The 21,731-nt window shown below is 44.5% G+C and overlaps 1 protein-coding gene across 1 annotated transcript in view; it reads right to left on the reverse strand.

Annotated features, from left to right (window-relative positions):
- The window catches only part of LOC115128510 (protein Jumonji-like), a 91,440-nt gene that overhangs the window by 31,953 nt on the left and 37,756 nt on the right, over positions 1-21,731 (reverse strand). Inside the window, 2 exon segments of the mRNA XM_029658402.2 lie at positions 6,763-6,883; positions 10,020-10,155. Of these exon segments, the coding sequence (XP_029514262.2) occupies positions 6,763-6,883; positions 10,020-10,155 (257 nt within the window).

The following is a 21,731-nucleotide window of genomic DNA, read 5'->3' on the forward strand; positions in this document are numbered from 1 at the left end:
CCATCTAGTCAGGATATCATGGCGCCACGATGTACCCACAATGCCCAAAGTGTCATGGCACCATGATGTACCCACAATGCCCAGCAGGACTTAAGAGACAAATAGCAGACACCAAGCCTCTCAAACCCAGAGCCTCCCTGTAGAAAGCTCTCGCACAAACTTCTCAACACCGTCACGGCTATGATCTTCAAAAATATATGAGCAGATGTGATAAGGATATTTTCTAACACTGGCTCTGTGTCAGAAGTGGGGTAAAACTGGAGTTGCTTGATGAGGTGCTATCCTTCTATAGGGGTCTAAAGACATGCTGTGTCTGCCGTTTATTACCACCACCTAACCCAGACTTATACTCGCTGCCTAGGCACTGCTCTACACACGGCTAATAGAGAGATCGGGAGCGAGAGAGAGGGAGGGAGAGCAGAGCACCTGCAGTAGAGGCACAGGCTTACAGGGGAGGGATTACTGCAGGATGTCCCCTTCATCCCAAACTAATCTTCCTCCTCCCCCTCTGCCTCCCCCGCTCTTCAAAGCTGCCGTTCCTCTGATGTTACACGTGCTTCCGCTCTGTATCATTGATTAGCTCTCAGACAGGAGGGTGACCCAGCGCCGGAACAGAAACAATATCTGGATTCCCCCGGCTAACTGAAGGGAGGAATGAGGTTCTAAACCGCTCCAGATGGTCCACATGGTCCTAATAAACTCTACCAGCAGACACTGCAGCGCTCAGCAGCTGGAGAGGAGACAGGAGACCGTCAGACGCAGATGCAGGAGAAGAGACAGCGAGACAGACGGAGAGAGACCGAGAGTGTAAAGACAAGGTAGCCAGACTAGCAATATTCAGTTAAGCTGCAGTAATGGTTACTGCATCCTTGTTTAAAAGTATTGATTGTCATCAAACTAACAACACAGCCACAAGGAGAGTATGTGGCTGATACACCTGCATTGCTTGCCGTTTGGGGTTTTAGGCTGGGTTTCTGTATAGCACTTTGTGACATCCGCGGGCGTCGAAAGGGCTTTAAAAATACATTTGATTGATTAAACCGATGGGTTTAGTATCCAGTTGAAACTACAGCCAAACTTTGTGTCCAACATCTCTCCTCACAGCAGCACCATTCTCCTAGAACATCAACATCATAACCACGGCTGTCAATACAAACATTAAGACTGGATGAATCAAATGACTGGGATTCTAAAGTAGGGGGTTAGGGTCAGGGTTAGCATAAACAGCGCTCACGGAGAGAGCCACTCCGGCTAATGTGTTATTGCTTTTCTGTCTGAGTGTTGAGCGCTTGGAGGAGAGATGGCCTTGCTTGAGCCGACTGCGTGACCTGGTGACCCTGTAACCTCCCCAGGGCTCAACACTCCCCATGCCAGAACAGGTCATTGGTCAGAGAAGCTGAAAGACAAGGCTATGAGGGTGAGAGACAAACAAGAACCTTGAAGTCTGGATGTCTTGAATTTCATCTAAGAGTTCATTACAACTATTTCACCTTGAAACATTAACTATACCATTGTGTGGAATCTGCTGATGCAGAATAACCCTGATCGTACTGCTTGATGCAGATCCAATGCTGGCTGGCAGTTTCTAGTCTATTCAAAACCAAGACTTAACCAAGACTTCTGCCACAATCAAAACTGGGATCTCTGAAATTTCAGACTTCCGACTTCAGTGCATTCAACAAAACTGGGAACTCTGAGGGGGAAGAAAAACGAGTTCCAACTGGGATAAATCATTCTGAACTGTCATCCAACTCGCCACTCTTTCTAGAGGTCTGACTTTCCAACCTGAAGATCATTGACGTCATGATTTCACCTCGTATTTTTCCGAGTTGCTAGTTAAAAAAAAAAAAAGTGTTGGCGAGCATTCCAATGAGTTACCACAGACTAACAAATATATTGGGGCAGTGTTGGTGTGTGATGTGTACATAAGGCTTAAATGAGTCCTACACGATGACCTTCACACAATCCACTTTGCGCATAATTTAATTAAAGCAACCTAAGCCTACGTGTTGCATAATGCATTACCACACTACCATGTTACTGTGTCCACCATTTCCCTTAGTATAGTACTACCATGTTACTGTGTCCACCATTTCCCTTAGTATAGTACTACCATGTTACTGTGTCCACCATTTCCCTTAGTATAGTACTACCATGTTACTGTGTCCACCATTTCCCTTAGTATAGTACTACCATGTTACTGTGGCCACTATTTCTCATTATTATAGAACCAGTAGTGGAACATGTAATTGAAATGTTATACTTGAGTTAAGAAACCTTAATAGAAAATGACTCAAGTAAAAGTTAGCCAGTAAAATACTACTTGAGTGAATATCTAAAAGTATCTAGTTTTAAAATGTACGTATGTACAGTGGTGGAAAAAGTAACCAATTGTCATACTTGAGTAAAAGTAACAGTAAATGCTATACATCCAATTACTTATATTAAGCAAACCAGTCAGCACTATTTTCTAGTTTTTTTTATTTATTTTACAGACAGACAGGGGCACTCTCCAACAATCAGACATCGCTTACAAACATACTATTTGTGTTTAGTGAGTTTGCCAGGTCAGAGGCAATAGGAATGACAACGTATTATATTGATAGGTGTGTGAACTGAACCATACTGCTGTCCTGCCTGAGAAATGTGACAAGTACCTTTGGGTGTCAGGGAAAACATACATATTTTCTTTAGGAATGTAGTGGAGTAAAAGTAGCCAAAAACATAAAATAGCAAAGTAAAGTACAAATGCCCCAGAAAACAACTTTAAAGTATTTTTACACCACTGTATACTATGATGTTACAGTGTCCACTATTGTGCTTTAGTATACTACCACCATTGGTCCCAGTACATTCTCTATGCTTAGAGCAGTGAGCTGATGAACTGTGTATTAAGGTCATCACTGGACAACATCACCTTCTCCTCGGGTCAGTGGGTCGACCACTTCACTGGACAACATCACCTACTCCTCGGGTCAGTGGGTCGACCACTTCACTGGACAACATCACCTTCTCCTCGGGTCAGTGGGTCAACCACTTCACTGGACAACATCACCTACTCCTCGGGTCAGTGGGTCGACCACTTCACTGGACAACATCACCTTCTCCTCGGGTCAGTGGGTCGACCACTTCACTGGACAACATCACCTACTCCTCGGGTCAGTGGGTCGACCACTTCACTGGACAACATCACCTTCTCCTCGGGTCAGTGGGTCGACCACTTCACTGGACAACATCACCTACTCCTCGGGTCAGTGGGTCGACCACTTCACTGGACAACATCACCTACTCCTCGGGTCAGTGGGTCGACCACTTCACTGGACTTACCCTGGTCTCTGACCTCTGACCCATGAGCTTGGCGGCCATCTTAAAAATCACACTAAGCCAGATCAATAACGAGCAAGCTCAGAGAAAAGCTGTGTTATTGCCGACATCACTTTAAAATCAGGACATAAGCCACGACATCACAGGCTCTGATTAGTTCTGGCCACAGCAGTGGAACATGGGATATGCCATCCAGTCCACATCCGATTATGATAGAACAAAACTACTTCTCTTCAGAACTGCTGTATAGTTTGTTGTGATGTTGCCGTTTTATTCCTTTGATGTGCCTATTGTCTTCAGTGAATACAAACAGCCTGCAGAGAATAGAGAAACTGGAACAAACACTGTTTATGACGATGCCTTGCTCCCTCTCTGATCTCACCTACAGTCTTCCCTGCTTGGTAACAGGGTATACAATATCACAATGCATGATAATACACACTCCTCCGCTCAGCAGAACATATTGTGAGAGTTTATTCAGAATGATGTGTGACAGTATGTAATGCAGGGATCATCAACTAGATTGAGCTGCAGACCGATTCTTTCTTGAGCGTATGGTCAGGGGGCCGGAACATATTTACAAAATCATTTGTAGACTGCAAATTGACCGGAAGAAACACAAGCAGATAGAATAATTTGACTAAAAACAATCATTTCAAACCTTGTGATTGCATACAAATGTAAGCATTGCTCTATTACACATGGGAATTCCTTGGAACACATTCCCACAATTAAAAAAGTATTTGATCTCCACTTTTTCGCAGAAAACTTGGGGGGACAACAGAACGGCAGACAAAGGCAGTGCTTACTAACTTGGCATTCATTAAAACAAACACAACAAGCAGCTCAATGAGCTTTACTTGGCTCTTACTACTGAGGAGAATTTGCCTCAAAATCTCCCTAAGAAGTGGAGCTTTCCAACATTGGTCACCATGGCTGAACCGTGCGTTTCCTACTCCAGCCTCGTGGTGTGGCTGGGAAGGGGAGGAGGGAAGAACCTCTCCAGTACTTGGCAGGGTTCTAAGATGCTGGGGCCCGATTTCCAATCTCGGTGTCCTAGGAAGACAAACACCTAAGGTCCCCAAACGCCTCCCCGGGACCGCCCATCCCCTCCTGAGACACACTGGGACCCTCCCCTGCACCCCAGGATGAAGCAGCCAAAATCACACACCTGCGCCACCCCTCTCCACTAGTTCTTGCGTTGCCAGACGTGAAAGGTCCTGGCACCTCCTCAATCAGCCACCCTGTTATAGAGTGGCGTGGGCTGCAGATGCCAGGGCCAAGAAGTCATCCTCCACACACACACTCCCCACACCAAAAGACCTGAGCTATTGCCAAGCACTCGGGGCCGGCTGCTCATTAAGAGAGGGAGAGAGCCTACTTTTATTCCAGCATGAGAACTAATGAAAACCATCAAACCACTGTACTGAACACAGGCCTGTTGTTGACGCAACGCCTTTCTGCTTCTCTCCCTGTCCATCTTGTTCTCCTTTTCAGGTTTGCCAGACCTCTTAAAGACAAGTTCTGCTGGACTATTAAATAACAGGTACTGCACACAGTGGTGGAGACAGGGAGCTGAGGAATCATGTGATGGCTGGCTACACAGAGGAGGGTCTCACGGTGAGAGATTACAGAGCAGATCTCTGTGCCATGGCCGCTGCAGTACAGCATGTGCATATGAATACATATGATTTAATGTAGCTGTGAGTGTGTGCCAAGCAGTGCATTTAATCCACAGTGGCTGGTCTGTTATAGAACCAGGACCTGCTAGTTGAGAGGGAATCCCTCCCAGTCTGAACCCACCAGTGTGCTCACACCACTCCTGCGCCCCAGTCTCCTCCAGTCCCACACGCCCCCCAACCCAGTCTCCTCCAGTTCCACACGCCCCCCAGCCCAGTCTCCTCCAGTCCCACACACCCCCCAGCCCAGTCTCCTCCAGTCCCACACGCCCCCCAACCCAGTCTCCTCCAGTTCCACACGCACCCCAGCCCAGTCTCCTCCAGTCCCACACACCCCCCAGCCCAGTCTCCTCCAGTCCCACACACCCCCAGCCCAGTCTCCTCCAGTCCCACACGCCCCCCAGCCAAATGTATTTATAAAGACCTTCTTACATCAGTTGATATATCAAAGTGCTGTACAGAAACCAAGCCTAAAATCCCAAACAGCAAGCAATGCAGGTGTAGAAGCATGGTGGCTAGGAAAAACTCCCTAGAAAGCCCAGAACCTCACTACAGAGACTGGTTCAATTCCAGGCTGTATCACAACCAGCCGTGATTGGGAGTCCCATAGGGCGGCGCACAATTGACCTAGCGTCGTACGGGTTATGGTTTGGCCAGGGTAGGCCTTCATTGTAGATAAGGATTTGTTCTCAACTGACTTGCCTAGTTAAATAAAAATAAATAAAAACTGAAACATCTTTCCGCCTTTTAAGAATGAACGCTGGTTAAAGAGCTCCCATTCTTCTGAATCAAACTCCTCTTTACTCTTCACTGTTGATGCTGTCATGTCCCATTACTGTAATTCCCTGATTTAACCAAACACATTACTGGAGAACAAGAGAAGAGAATACAGCAAGAAGGAAGTTAATTAATTTTTAAAAAGACAGAGGCTTTTTATACATTTACTACCACAATTGTTTATTTTTGCTTTGATAATTCACACACATGAATCTGAGAGCGCTGAATGAACCAATGCTGACATCACCAGGATCAAAACACCTCTATGATACTGTACCACGGCTGTACTGCAGGCCATAAAAAAAATATATATATATTTTTTAATTAAGTCCAGATTCACAAAACACTACTTACGAAAAAAAACATTAGCTTCTTAATGTTCATAAGAGCAAATCCTCAACAATATCTTAAAATGGAATGTTTTTCTTACGAACTTCTCAAATATCTTCTTAAAACGTTTGTTGCTAGGCAACCATTTGGCAATCATGCTATCTGGCAATCATGTTAGCATATTTCTTACTAAGATTAGTGTTCTAAAACATGTTCTTGGGTTTAAAATAATCAATACTGAAACTATCAGATGACGTTTGTGAATTTAATATTTTCAATTGCTTTCATGAACTTTCTCTCATTGCCCTAAGATTAAGGGTTTAGCCATTTTGGAAATAGGAACATTCCCAATAATTTTATTTTCAATAATCAAATTTCTTAACTTTTAGCTTAAGGAGAAACATGAAGAAATGGCACAAGAAAGATGTTCAATATCAACTTTGCTTACATTTTTCTTAAGTCTATAATTAAGGAAAAAAACGCCAGTTTAAGACATTTCTTAAGGTTTTGTGAATCTGGGCCCAGGTACTGTAGAGCTCCCCCCTGCCTATCACTACCTTCACTCAAGCACTCTCTGGTTCAAAGCTGCTGCCGATCAGAGAGAGCAGAGCGAGAGAGCCCATCGCTCCAGAGTACAGGTTAACACGCTCACCTCTTCTTGGCAGGGCCATCCTCAGAGTACTCGCTGCTGCCGTCGGTGCTCTGGAACCGTGACCCGTCAGCATTGTGGCCCTTCTGCCCTGAGCCATTGAGCTGCCCGCGGGCATGGGAACCTAAAGAGACAAGACATGGGTTAGAGACCATGCAATGTACTGCTAGGACATGTTGACTGGAGAGAAACATGGTGACCAAAGTAAGGGCGCTGATTTGTGTTTGGAGCCCGTTAGCTGAACAAAGTGAACAAGTCGGGACTTGAGCAGATCTCAAAAATACATTCCAGTCAAATAAAGACAGCATTGATGCGTAACCAAGACATGAAACTGAAGTGAAACCCTCTTGATCAAACGAAACCGCATTCACTGCAATTACACAAACAAGGTGGAAGTAGTAATCATGGTTAAGAAAAACAGATCAATTATGATCCACTAAATCTTTGTAGGTAGTAAAAGTCTACCTGGTACTGGCATTTCTAGTTGACGCATGACCCTCCCATCACATTCCTTAGGACTGAGTCCTTAAATCAAGTGCCAACCTAAAACCGACCCTGAGTGGCGGCTTCCTCTGAAAACCTGTTTGAAGAACCCAGAACAAACCCAGGCAGCTGGTAGTTGAAGTCTGTGTACAGAGTGCAGGTCACTACCTGATAGCAGGAGACCAGCCATAGAGCTCAACATGTCTGTAGACCTCTTAACATGCTCTGGCAGTATGAGTCAAACCACAGTGATGCTCAGGGAACTGACTGGGTTATGTTTGGTTTGTGTGTGTTCTGTGCTCAGGGTGAAGCTTATAACACCAAGAACTCAACAAAACCATTATTCTGATTCAGCTATAATAGTCTAATCTGTAGTAGTAGGTGACTGTAATAATATTCATACTGAGCATAAACAGCCTGGTGAGGGGCCATCTTGTCTCCTCTCTACTCCCTCCCCTCCCCGCCCTTCCGAGACGTTTTACATATGTTTGTTTCACATCAGTGCATTTGAGAGGGGCCGGACAAGAAGGGCGAGACAGGGATGCAAACTGGCAGTCACGATAGGGAGCCAGACTGGGCTGGGGCCTAAATTCTTTCCCCTCGTCCCAGTGAGGCCTAGTTGGGAAGGAGGATGACGGCTGATCCGTAAGGGACTCTAATCAGATTTATGCGTGTTTCAATAAGCCCATCACCTTGCTATGTTCCTCCTGCTCTCCAGACAGAGAGAGCGAGAATGAAGGAGATAGAGGAGCGAGGTTGGGGGTGCGTACCACAGCAAGTCACAGAGTGTAGCCCATTAGTGGGAGGTGGAGTAATGCAGACAGGAAGCCCAGATGCAGACAGAAAATATTAAACAGCCAGGAGAGTGGCATTACTTCAGCTTAAATCACCTTTACAAACAGAGAGTGATTACGACTGAATAATAATGTTTCTAATGGAGTAAGCTTAGTGTCCATCAGCAGCCTGTAGCAGTAACCTGCTCACTGGTCCACTGTACTGTGGCTAGTAACAAAATACTTATTTCTCTCAAAGTTTTTAATGACACAGTATGATTAAGACTGTAGTGTGTATAAGAATAAACAATGTGTTTGTTGTGTGGGATTTTTAACCCATTTGAATGTATTTTCAACCACTTCTGACAATAGAATGGGATACTAAAAAAGGAACTCTAGAAGACAACCCTACAAGAGGACAACAAAAAGTAGTGTTTTTAAAATGACTGTCTCAACCACACAGTTCTGACCACAAATCAACCCCAGACCGAAATAGACAGATCCTATTTAGTAACTATTGTCTATGTGGCCTAGGGTGGTCTAGCAGTCTAAACCGCAACCTCCTCTGGCACATACTGTATGTCTACAGTGTTGGCAAAGGTTGGACTCCGGCCTACTGCCCTTTGACACAACCTCTAGATTTCCCCACTGTCATCTTCATAAAATACCTTAAAATTAAAATAATTTGAGTAGATGTGTTATGTGAGAATGACATGCTGCAGATTGTCAGTCTATCACTCGCCCTATCCGAGAGGAAGCCAGCTCCACCACCAAGGCTCTGTGTCCTCTTCCACTATGTTCGGGTGAAAACTTCCAGTGTCAAGCCCTGAGGTCCCCATGAGACAGGACAGGGTCAGTGCTAAGGGACAGACAGAACAAGGCAAGTGGTGCTATTGGGCAGACACTCACTACCATCCACCATCTCCAATGGTTTGGAACACAGCCAGTAGTTTCATCAATGGGGGGGGGTATGGAGAGGAGGGCAGGGGAGCGGGAGGAAAGCTTCCTGAGCAGCAGTAACCAGAGGCCTATTGATGTAATGATGCCTTCCAGCCTTCCATCTAAGGAGGGATAACAGGGAGGGGTGAGGATGCAAAAGGGGCATCATGTAATTAGTTGAATAATGCAGGGGGGGGGGGGGGGGGGGGTGAGGGAAAGAGGAAGAGAGATGGAGAGATGGACGCCTGCCAACACTGAGAGGTAAAAGTGGTAAGGGAGATGGCATGATTGCCGGTTATGGGATGGGAGATAGACGGGGAGGCCGAGTAGGAGGGGAGACACGCTTAGGGCCTTGCAGGTTCGGTCCCTTCACTCTGCTGTTGGATCAATGCTTTTGGTCATGTAGTGCATTTCAGTAGAGATCCAGCGTGTTGTTTGGTCATCTTGTCCTAATCTAATTTGCACCTTCCTCACATCCCTCTGCAGGTAGCTGGCTCCAGACAGCCAGTCAGACACACTCCTCTAAGAGACTGACAACACTGCGGGAGGGGGGGACGGACACTTTCAGCCGGTACAGGGCAGTCTGTGTGCAACTGAGCCTGTGACCTAGATCTGAACTGAGGCTTCTCCATGCCCGCTTGGCACGGTGTAAACTTCCAGAGGCCTTTATCTCTCTCTCGGCCTCTGGGTTGTGTCGTGACAGCTGAGAATAGGTTCAGAGGCCCGTGTGAAGCACGGCGTAGGTGTCAAACAAAGCAGCAGCAGATCATTCAGACCAGCCTTTATACCACAGGTTGGACACAAACAGGCAGCCTGAGCTCCCTGGATGTTATTGCACCTGCTTAGAAAAAACCCTGCAACATCCTCTGTTTCATTGTGCATACCAAAGCACCTTCACTTTGAAATAACGCTATATTAATGTGTCACTATTCTATCACTCCTATCATTATCAGCTGGTCCACTGCAAACAAAAGACAGAGCAGCCTATCGCAGGTCTGTGAGCATCCAGACAAAAGCCTGACTGGGTCAGTGCTGCAGAGAAAAGGGTCCCAAGGAGAAACTCACCATTAGTGTATTTGGTTCCATCGCCGATGCCGTCTCCGAGCTGCCTTTTCTGAGCAGTCTTGAACTCCTTCAGGGAGAGATAGAGCACCTTCCTCACGTCCCTCTCCTCTGACCAGGGGATCCCATCAATATCATCCTAAAAACACAGGACAGAGGACTACTGATTATCATAACACAGCAACATAACAGCATCGTAGATGATAGACGTTAGTATAAGAATAACATGGCACATTAGCATAACATAGCAAATAGTTACAAGTAGCATCGCGTTTCTCACAACATAATCAAGTTTCTCACTTCATGAACCGTGTCTCACAACATAAAAGACCGAAGGGTGATTGCTCACAAAACCATGTTTTGGGGGATTTTCACAAAATGTAATCCATAGAAGGGTCCTTTGGAGTTGGTATTTTACATACATTTATATTTGTGAGTGCCCAGAACCAATAAAGCCTAATAACGAATTAAATTGGGAGACTACGGCTGCCTAGTATGACAGATTCTGGTCGATTCCCTTGGCTGACAAAGACACAGGATGTTATTGTAACAAGGGTGACAGACGTCTTCATCACACTGCTTCCTTTTCCTTCATCACTTGTCATCTTTGACAATAACCCTCGTTCCATCTCAGTACTATTGCGAATTTTAAAACAATGGAAGGGACAGTCCGTGAGGTCAATGTGGCACAGACACTCACAGCAGTACCCCACCAGGAAAGACAGAAGAATAGGATCGTGTCAAACTTCCGTTACATTGCACTAACTTTCCAACACGCTTCATTATTATGGTCTCCAGTGTCTGAATACAGAAATAACATGCTTCCTACACAGAGCAGATTTAATGTAGAACACTGTTATAACCCTACTTCCCCTCACAGTAAAGCACTGCTTCTTACACAGTGCAGCTGTACTAGGCTACTTTGCTGCTATAACAGCCTCGTTCTTCTGGGAAAGCTTTCCACTAGATGTTGGAACTAGAGGTCGACCGATTAATCGGAATGGCTGATTAATTAGGGCCAATTTCAAGTTTTCATAATCGGAAATCGGTATTTTGGGGCGCTGATTTGCCCAATTTTGTATTTATTTTTTACACCTTTATTTAAATCTTTATTTGACTTGGCAAGTCTGCCTGTTACGCAAATGCAGTAAGCCAAGGTAAGTTGCTAGCTAGCATTAAACGTATCTTATAAAAAACAATCCTAATCACTAGTTAACCACACATGGTGATATTACTAGATATTATCTAGCGTGTCCTGCGTTGCATATAATCTGACTGAGCATACAAGTATCTGACTGAGCGGTGGTAGGCAGAAGCAGGTGTGTAAACATTCATTCAAACAGCACTCTCGTGCGTTTTGCCAGCAGCTCTTCGTTGTGCGTCAAGCATTGTGCTGTTTATGACTTCAAGCCTATCAACTCCCGAGATGAGGCTGGTGTAACCGAAGTGAAATGGCTGGCTAGTTAGCACCCCTTAATAGCGTTTCAAACTTCACTCACTCTGAGCCTTGGGGTGGTTGGTTCCCTTGCTCTGCATGGGTAACCCTGATTCGATGTGGTGGCTGTTGTTGTGTTGCTGGTTCGAGCGAGGAGAGGGATGGAAGCTATACTGTTACACTGGCAATACTAAAGTGACTATAAGAACATCCAATAGTCAACGGTTAATTAAATAACTGGTAGAGGGAAATAGTCCTATAATTCTATAATAACTACAACCTAAAACTTTTTACCTGGGGATATTGAAGACTCATGTTAAAAAAGGAACCACCAGCTGTCATATGTTCTCATGTTCTGAGCAAGGAACTGAAACGTTAGCCTTCTTACAAAGCACATATTGCACAAATAGTATCCGTAAAGTTCGTGGAAACATGTCAAAAGTTTATTTATAATCAATCCTCAGGTTGTTTTTTACAATATATAATTGATAATATTTCAACCGGGACTGTAGCTTCTTCAATCGGAGAGAGAAATGTCTGCTCCAAGCTCTTGCGCATGCAAAACACTGCTGGCACCCAGCCATACAATGACGCGATATGATCTTTCTCGCTCGTTTAAAAAAATAAAAGCCTCAAACTATGTCTAAAGACTGTTCACACCATGGGGAAGCCATAGGAAAAGGAATCTGATTGCCTGCCTTCGCTCCATTTAAAGGGATAATGGAACAGAAAGCTTTCAGGAAAAACGTCACTTCCGAGTTGGATTTTCCTCAGGTTTTCGCCTGCAACATCAGTTCTGTTATACTCACAGATAATAGTTTGAGAGTTTTGGAAACTTTAGAATTTTCTATCCTAATCTGACAATTATATGCATATTCTGGGCCTGAGAAATAGGCAGTTTCATTTGGGTCCGTTTTTCATCCAATTTTCATCCAATATCAAAATACTGCCCCCTACACTCAAGAAGTTAAGCATCTCTAATCCAAAATTTTAATCTAGAATTGGCTTCCTATATTGCAACAAAGCATCCTTCACTCATGCTGCCAAACATACCCTCGTACAACTGACCATCCTACCGATCCTCGGCTTCGGTGATGTCATCTATAAAATAGACTGCATCCAGTTTGTTGAGTGTTGGAGGCTATCACAGTGCCATCCGTTTTGTCACCAAAGAATACAAGCCTGAAACCCTATCAGACACTATTGTAACAGATTTGGAAACTTTAGTGTGTTTTCTATCCAAATCTACCAATTATATGCATATCCTATCTTCTGGGCCGGAGTAGAAGGCAGTTTTAATTTGGGAACGCTTTTCGTCCAAAGTCTGTGGCTACAATGCTGCTAGCGGTACGTGGTACCACAATGCCACGTACCGTGGCAAATCAACTAGATTCTTGTGATGATGTTCCAAATGCCTGCGTGCTAAAACATGCAATCAAATGAATATGATATATCGTCCAACCCTACATACTCCAGTTTAACGAGTCTGACAATGACAGGCTGAATGACAGTGCAGTCTGTCACTGTCAAGGGAGGAAGAGAAACCACACCATGATAAAGCTCTTTACATCCCTCCAGTCACTGTCAAGGGAGGAAGAGAAACCACACCATGATAAAGCTCTCGCATTCTGTGGCGCCTGGCAGTGTGTCTCAGATCAATGCAGTGTTTTCTCTCAGGGTGATCATGGTAGACCCATGGGTACTGGAGATGGGTAGGAGGGCAGGAGACACACAGATGAAGCGAGGCAACTCTTCCCCCTCCGAGTCGACAGTCCCTAACATTTCAAAAGTTCCCAGAACGGGATAATGTTTAGCGATGGTGCAGATGGAAGTGCTCTGGGTCTGAGACGGAGAACAGGAATGTGGTCGATCCCAGCATGAGGGTGTTTAATGGTGGATACGGCCCGGGCATTCCGATGCGCTGAGGTAGAGGTGTAATGAGGTGATGACATTAAGTTCCTCACGCACCCGTTAACTCCCAGTTAGTTAGGCACTCTTACTAGGAGCAGACTTAGTGACTGACTCAGCCCTGCACTCTGGAATGGACTTCTGCTTGTGACTCAGTGAAATCCTGTCTGCTTTGCAACCCCTCCAATTAATTCGCAGCTTGCAACTTGTAGAGGTCGACCGATTAATCAGAATTGCAGATTAATTAGGGCCGATTTCAAGTTTTCATAACAATCGGAAATCGGTATATTTGGGCGCCATATTTTTTTTATACCTTTAATTAACTAGGCAAGTCAGTTAAGAACACATTCTTATTTTCAATGACGGCCTAGGAACGGTGGGTTAACTGCCAGATGTTCACCTTGTCGGCTCAGGGGATCCAATCTTGCAAGCTTACAGTTAACTAGTCCAATGCTATAACCACCTGCCTCTCGTTGCACTCCACAAAGACTGCCTGTTACGCAAATGCAGTAGAAGCCAAGGTAAGTTGCTAGTTAGATTTAATGCTATCTTATAAAAAAAACAATCAATCACTAGTTATAACTACACATGGTTGATGATATTACTAGTTTATCTAGCATGTCCTGCATTGCATATAACCGATGCAACGCTGCAGGATGATCTAACAAAAGCGCATTTGCGAAAAATCGTTGGACCTAACCATAAACACCAATGCCTTTCTTAAAATCAATACACAGAAGTATATATTTTTAAACCTGCATATTTATCTAATATTAGCAGTATTAACCAGGTGAAATTGTGTCACTTCACGTTCATTGCACACAGAGTCAGGATATATCAAATCAAATATTATTTGTCACATACACATGGTTAGCAGATGTTAATGCGAGTGTAGCGAAATGCTTGTGCTTCTAGTTCCGACAATGCAGTGATAACCAACAAGTAATCTAACTAACAATTCCAAAACTACTGTCTTATACACAGTGTAAGGGGATAAGGAATATGTACATAAGGATATATGAATGAGTGATGGTACAGAGCAGCATACAGTAGATGGTATCGAGTACAGTATATACATATGAGATGAGTATGTAGACAAAGTAAACAAAGTGGCATAGTTAAAGTGGCTAGTGACATAAGGATGCAGTCGATGATCTAGAGTACAGTATATACATATGCATATGAGATGAATAATGTAGGGTAAGTAACATTATATAAGGTAGCATTGTTTAAAGTGGCTAGTGATATATTTACATCATTTCCCATCAATTCCCATTATTAAAGTGGCTGGAGTTGGGTCAGTGTCAATGACAGTGTGTTAGTGGTGGCTGTTTAACAGTCTGATGGCCTTGAGATAGAAGCTGTTTTTCAGTCTCTCGGTCCCAGCTTTGATGCACCTGTACTGACCTCGCCTTCTGGATGATAGCGGGGTGAACAGGCAGTGGTTCGGGTGGTTGATGTCCTTGATGATCTTTATGGCCTTCCTGTAACATCGGGTGGTGTAGGTGTCCTGGAGGGCAGGTAGTTTGCCCCCGGTGATGCGTTCTGCAGACCTCACTACCCTCTGGAGAGCCTTACGGTTGAGGGCGGAGCAGTTGCCGTACCAGGCGGTGATACAGCCCGCCAGGATGCTCTCGATTGTGCATCTGTAGAAGTTTGTGAGTGCTTTTGGTGACAAGCCGAATTTCTTCAGCCTCCTGAGGTTGAAGAGGCGCTGCTGCGCCTTCTTCACGACGCTGTCAGTGTGAGTGGACCAATTCAGTTTGTCTGTGATGTGTATGCCGAGGAACTTAAAACTTGCTACCCTCTCCACTACTGTTCCATCGATGTGGATAGGGGTGTTCCCTCTGCTGTTTCCTGAAGTCCACAATCATCTCCTTAGTTTTGTTGACGTTGAGTGTGAGGTTATTTTCCTGACACCACACTCCGAGGGCCCTCACCTCCTCCCTGTAGGCCGTCTCGTCGTTGTTGGTAATCAAGCCTACCACTGTTGTGTCGTCCGCAAACTTGATGATTGAGTTGGAGGCGTGCGTGGCCACGCAGTCGTGGGTGAACAGGGAGTACAGGAGAGGGCTCAGAACGCACACTTGTGGGGCCCCGTGTTGAGGATCAGCGGGGAGGAGATGTTGTTGCCTACCCTCACCACCTGGGGCGGCCCGTCAGGAAGTCCAGTACCCAGTTGCACAGGGCGGGGTCGAGACCCAGGGTCTCGAGCTTGATGACGAGCTTGGAGGGTACTATGGTGTTGAATGCCGAGCTGTAGTCGATGAACAGCATTCTCACATAGGTATTCCTCTTGGCCAGGTGGGTTAGGGCAGTGTGCAGTGTGGTTGAGATTGCATCGTCTGTGGACCTATTTGGGCGGTAAGCAAATTGGAGTGGGTCTAGGGTGTCAGGTAGGGTGGAGGTGATATGGTTGACTAGTCTCTCAAAGCACTTCATGATGACGGAAGTGAGTGCTACGGGGCGGTAGTCGTTTAGCTCAGTTACCTTAGCTTTCTTGGGAACAGGAACAATGGTGGCCCTCTTGAAGCATGTGGGAACAGCAGACTGGTATAGGGATTGATTGAATATGTCCGTAAACACACCGGCCAGCTGGTCTGCGCATGCTCTGAGGGCGCGGCTGGGGATGCCGTCTGGGCCTGCAGCCTTGCGAGGGTTAACACGTTTAAATGTCTTACTCACCTCGGCTGCAGTGAAGGAGAGACCGCATGTTTTCGTTGCAGGCCGTGTCAGTGGCACTGTATTGTCCTCAAAGCGGGCAAAAAAGTGATTTAGTCTGCCTGGGAGCAAGACATCCTGGTCCGTGACTGGGCTGGGTTTCTTCTTGTAGTCCGTGATTGACTGTAGACCCTGCCACATGCCTCTTGTGTCTGAGCCATTGAATTGAGATTCCACTTTGTCTCTGTACTGACGCTTAGCTTGTTTAATAGCCTTGCGGAGGGAATAGCTGCATTGTTTATATTCGGACATGTTACCAGACACCTTGCCCTGATTAAAAGCAGTGGTTCGCGCTTTCAGTTTCACGCGAATGCTGCCATCAATCCACGGTTTCTGGTTTGGGAATGCAACAGTTTGGGCAGCCTGGCTCATTGCAAACTAATTTTCCAGAATTCTACGTAATTTTGACAACATTGAAGGTTGTGCAATATAACAAGAATATTTAGACTTAGGGATGCCACCCATTAGAAAAAATACCGACCGGTTCCGTATTTCACTGAAATAATAAACGTTTTGTTTTCGAAATGATAGTCTCCGACCATATCATTTCTGTGTGTTATTTTATAATTAAGTCTATGATTTGATAGAGCAGTCTGACAGTCTGAGCGATGGTAGGCAGCAGCAGGCTCGTAAGCATTCATTCAAACAGCACTTGTGTGCGTTTGTCAGCAGCTCTTCGCAATGCTTCAAGCGTTGAGCTGTTTATGACTTCAAGCCTATCAACTCCCAAGATTAGGCTGGTGTAACCGATGTGAAATGGCTAACTAGTTTGCGGGGTGCGCGCTAATAGCGTTTCAATCGGTGAAGTCACTCGCTCTGAGAATTGGAATAGTTGTTCCCCTTCCCCTCTGCAAGGGCCGCGGCTTTTGTGGAGAGATGGGTAACAATGTGCCCATGTGTTCCTGGTTCGGGGCGAGGAGAGGGATGGAAGCTATACTGTTACACTGGCAATACTAAAGTGCCTATAAGAACATCCAATATTCAAAGGTATATGAAATACAAATGGTATAGAGAGAAATAGTCCTATAATTCCTAGAAGAACTACAACCTAAAACTTCTTACCTTGGAATATTGAAGTCTCATGTTAAAAGGAACCACCAGCTTTCACATGTTCTCATGTTCTGAGCAAGGAACTTAAACGTTAGCTTTTTTACATGGCACATATTGCACTTTTACTTTCTTCTCCAACACTTTGTTTTTGCATTATTTAAACCAAATTGAACATGTTTCATTATTTATTTGATACTAAATAGATTTTTATTGATGTATTATATTAGGTTAAAATAAGTGTTCATTCAGTATTGTTGTAATTGTCATTATTACAAATACATTTTTTATTTTTTTTTTTTTTATTAAAAATCGGACGATTTTATTCTGTATTGGCTTTTTTTTGGTCCTCCAATAATCGGCGTTGAAAAACCATAATCTGTTGACCTCTAGTCACTTGCATCTGCAAGCTAAGTAACGGTTTGGGAGAAAAGCTGTGAAAGTGTTAATGATCTGGGTGAAAACCTCTCCTGTTAGTGCTGGGACACGTGGAGACCCTCATGAGAGGGGAAGCGCGAGGGAGACCCTTCCTAGCTACACAAACACTAAGCCCCCCCCCCTAGGAGAATGTGTGTTATACAGTACTAAAACACATTTCAGCCGGATCTGTTGGCGCGTGGCCCACATTTTCCAGTTGATGAGATCCAGACCATCAGCACTGTTATTATTAGTCTGCCATGTGAACCACTGCACGCGTGTTCCTTTTTTGTTTTGAAATTGGGACAACCCCTCTCCTGTGTGTGGGAGGGGGTTCTGTTCCTGTAAAATTAATCCATGGTGGCTGACAATCTGCAGACGGGGGTGTGTGAACTTCCTGCTTGGTTAGATGGACTTCCTCTCGGCATCAAATCTTTCAGCCAGTCCTTAAATTTGAAAAAACTAACCTTTTATTTAACTAGGCAAGTCAGTTAAGAACAAATTCTTATTTACAATGACGGCCTACCGGGGAACATTGGGTTAACTGCCTTATTCAGGGGCAGAACGACAGATTTTTACTTTTACCTTGTCAGCTCGGGGATTCGATCCAGCAACATTTTGGTTACTGGCCCAACGCTCTAATAACGAGGCTACTTACCACCCCAAGTGCACAGTAGGTTCATCTAATCCCCATACAGTACACAGTAGGTTTGAAGAACCAGTGTTCTTTTATTCCTCATTGCAGTGACCTTGTTTCCATTATTGTTCACCTCACAAGACAATTTGTATTTAGTCATGCATCAGCGCTACGGACATCTCAAGAGCTTGGGAATGAATTAATGAATGGATAAATTACATTAATGTTTGTGTCAAATCGTCAGTTGGCAACCTATCGCTTATGAGATTAATTAACAAAAACAAACCTTACAACAATTCAGTGATAATTATTCTGTTGATCTGTGCATTAATAATAACATTTCTTGTTATTATATCCTTAGAGCAGTAAAAAAAAAAAAAAAAAAAAAAATCTATATATACACAGAGATATAAACTTAGTATTTATCAGGATTTTTGTCAAAATTGAGTTGACAGTTCTGTTCAATGGTCTCTACCTAATATAGTACTCTAAATACCTCTCATGCCAAGTTCAAAAGAATACGTTGCTGACACAATTCAAACCAATGAGGGTTCAGAACCTTAAAGCCAATGAGAGAGGTATCTGCATTTTTGCAGATAGAGTGCTTGGGACTGTAAGGTTCTATCTACAACTACATTCAAGCTTTTCCATCCATCATGCAATGTTCGAGTTGACAGATTAAACTGAGTTGTCTCTGTCCTGGTTATTATATGAGTCCTGGTCTTAATGGATCCGGTGGCTTTGGACAGGAATGGTTAGAGGTTACAACCCAGTGATGTGTTAACATGGGACATCTCACTGCTCAATAAGATGCATAGGACCCGCAAACGTCTCACTACTACTGATGTTGCTGGTAAAAGGACATTTCAAAAACATAAGAATCTACATCGCCACCCCAACATTAACATATGTGAAAATGGCATGTTTCTATATATATATTTTTTTAATATTTTTTTTTTTAAGCTTCAGATCAGTGTTTCCAACCCCGACCCCCAATTGTTCAAAATCACACGATGCACACCGATGTTATTGGAAACACTGATCTTCCTCTTTTTTTTAACCACAAAACATAAACACTCCATTTTCACATGTGCTGGAGATGGAAACATTTTTGAAGTTTCCCTTTAAGACTTGCCCCTGCTTTAGACTCCGGTACCAACGCTATAAATAACCAATCCACTGGGCTTCTAGTGTAAATGGCAGCCTCCGAACAATCGGGTGTAGACTACTTATCTTCCTGAAGCCTATTGGGGAGGTTCCAGACCGTAAAGCGTTTACAAGTTGACATGGTTTCTTTCTGGCGTCTAAGTCTCTACTGACGTGTGTTTACAGTGTGAGGGAGCCAGCATGTCGTCTGATGTAGAGTCTCCTCCGTCTGCTGTGACAGACGTCTGTCTGGGACTTTAGTCTCGGTCTGCGGATATACACCTTCCCCATCCTGGCTCGTCTCAGTGGGAATGTTGAAGGAGTAGAGGCTCTTGATGTCATTTAGAAGAGCCTCCGTGTGTCTTTCTGTTCTCTGTGTTTGCCATGGTGGTGCGCTGTGGTATGAAAGGCAGCGGGTTCTGAGTCCCTTTGGGGCCCCTAAAATGTGTGCGTGCTGTGTGCCAGTCGTCCCGCAACAGTAGACACACAAAGGCCTCAGCGTTCATTAGCAGGCTGTTGGTTCCCAGTGGGAGCGGGGGGGGGGGGGGGTGTAAGCGGGCAGGGGTTGTCAGCTCAGTGCTGCGTGTTGTCTCTGTGGTGGTGCCAGCTCCTCAGCTCTCATCTGAGCCCAGGCCCTACTCTGCTCTGCCAGCAGCCTGACTCTCCCTCTGAAGAGGCCTGGCAACCCTCCGCCAGTCAGCCCTCTCAACGGCCTGCTTACCTGCCTAACTACCAAACTCCTGCTAGTCTCTCTGCCTACCTACGGTCTGTCGGTCGTGCCAGGAAAGATGCATTTACTTACAGCAAAGGCACGATAGCAATTTTGGGATAGCAATGTTGGGTTTTTATACAGTTTTTAGTCTTTTCTGAAAGCATTGAGATGAACATGTGACGTATGACACAAGGATTGAGCGTTTAGCCCTTACTAAGCAGATGGGCAGAGCTGCTTTCTGTTAAGACAAGCGATCTGCAAAATAAAGTCCTATTTTAGTTGTTTTAAGTGTTGCGTTTCAGTAGAATGTTGGAAACCTTTTTGACCTCTCAGTTTTTTTTTTTTTTTCTGTTGATGTTTTACCTTGTGTTGTAAAAAAACAAACATTTGCTACATTTTGTTGCATCTCTTTGCGGGGTTCGGCTGAGGAGCCCAGCACTTCGCAGTTTCCAACTCTGCGTCACTACGTGTAGGGAGATGAGGAAATCACTCCGGTAGCCTGTCAGCCTCTAAGAGGAAGAGAAGGAAAAACACACACTTGCAAGCACATTTTTGATCTGCTCCCAGAGTTCAAAGCCAGAGGTGTCGGCTGTGGGTGTGTGCTAGCTTGCGTGTGTTTGTCAGTCAAAGCGAAGTGTAACGAGGAGCGTTGGTGCACAGCATTGGCGACACAGTTGTGTGTCTGCAGGGAAACATGGCTGTCACCCCTCCGCTTCATCACAAGGAGACAGTAGATTGTCTCTAACTTCATCACGTTGATTCTCATGGAATATCTCAGTGATGTCCACTACTACAACTTTTTTAAAACTTTAACATGTATGCGAAACAAATACTACATTTTTCAAAGTTTAACAAAACATACAACTCTATGCTCAATGACTACTTCAAACAAATTACACAGTATAAAAAAATGAATACTTTTGCTGGAAAAACTGTTATCAAATTTTCCATGTGCAGTTTTTCCTGAAATGCGCTTTTATAAAATGTTCAGTGGAATTGTTGAAAGAAGTCCTTGTTCGTACAGTTTTGCAGTTTGTTAAACTTTGAAATCAAGGGTTTTTGTTTGCTATAGATTTAAAACTGAAATCTGAGTGTAATTTCGTCACCATGGAATTACCCTACAGCTACACCATATATACAGAAGTATGTGGACAACCCTTTAAAATTAGTTGATTTGGCTATTTCAGCCTGTTGCTGACGGGTGTATAAAATGTAGCACACAGCCATGGAATATCCATAGATAAACTTTGGCAGTAGAATGGCCTGTACTGAAGAGCTCAGTAACTTTCGATGAGGCACTATCATAGGATGCAATCTTTCCAACAAGTCAGTTCATCAAATTTCTACCCTGCTAGAGCTGCCTTGGTCAACTGTAAGTGCTGTTATTGTGAAGTGGAAACCTCTAGGAGCAACAATTGCTCAGCTGCGAAATGGTAAGCCACACAAACTCACAGAACGGGGCCAGCGACGGCTGAAAATCGTCTGTTCTCGTTTGCAACACACTAGTTCCAAACTGCCTCTGGAAGAAACGACAGCACAAGAACTCGAGCTTCATGAACTGGGTTTCTATGGCCGCGCAGCCGCACACAAACCTAAGATCACTATGCGCAATGCCAGGCGCTGGCTTGAGCAGTGTAAAGCTCACCACTATTGAACTCTGGAGCAGTGGAAACAATTCCAGCAGATAATTTT

This window comes from Oncorhynchus nerka, linkage group LG4 (genome assembly GCF_034236695.1).
Source record: "Oncorhynchus nerka isolate Pitt River linkage group LG4, Oner_Uvic_2.0, whole genome shotgun sequence".
Lineage (NCBI taxonomy): Eukaryota > Metazoa > Chordata > Actinopteri > Salmoniformes > Salmonidae > Oncorhynchus > Oncorhynchus nerka.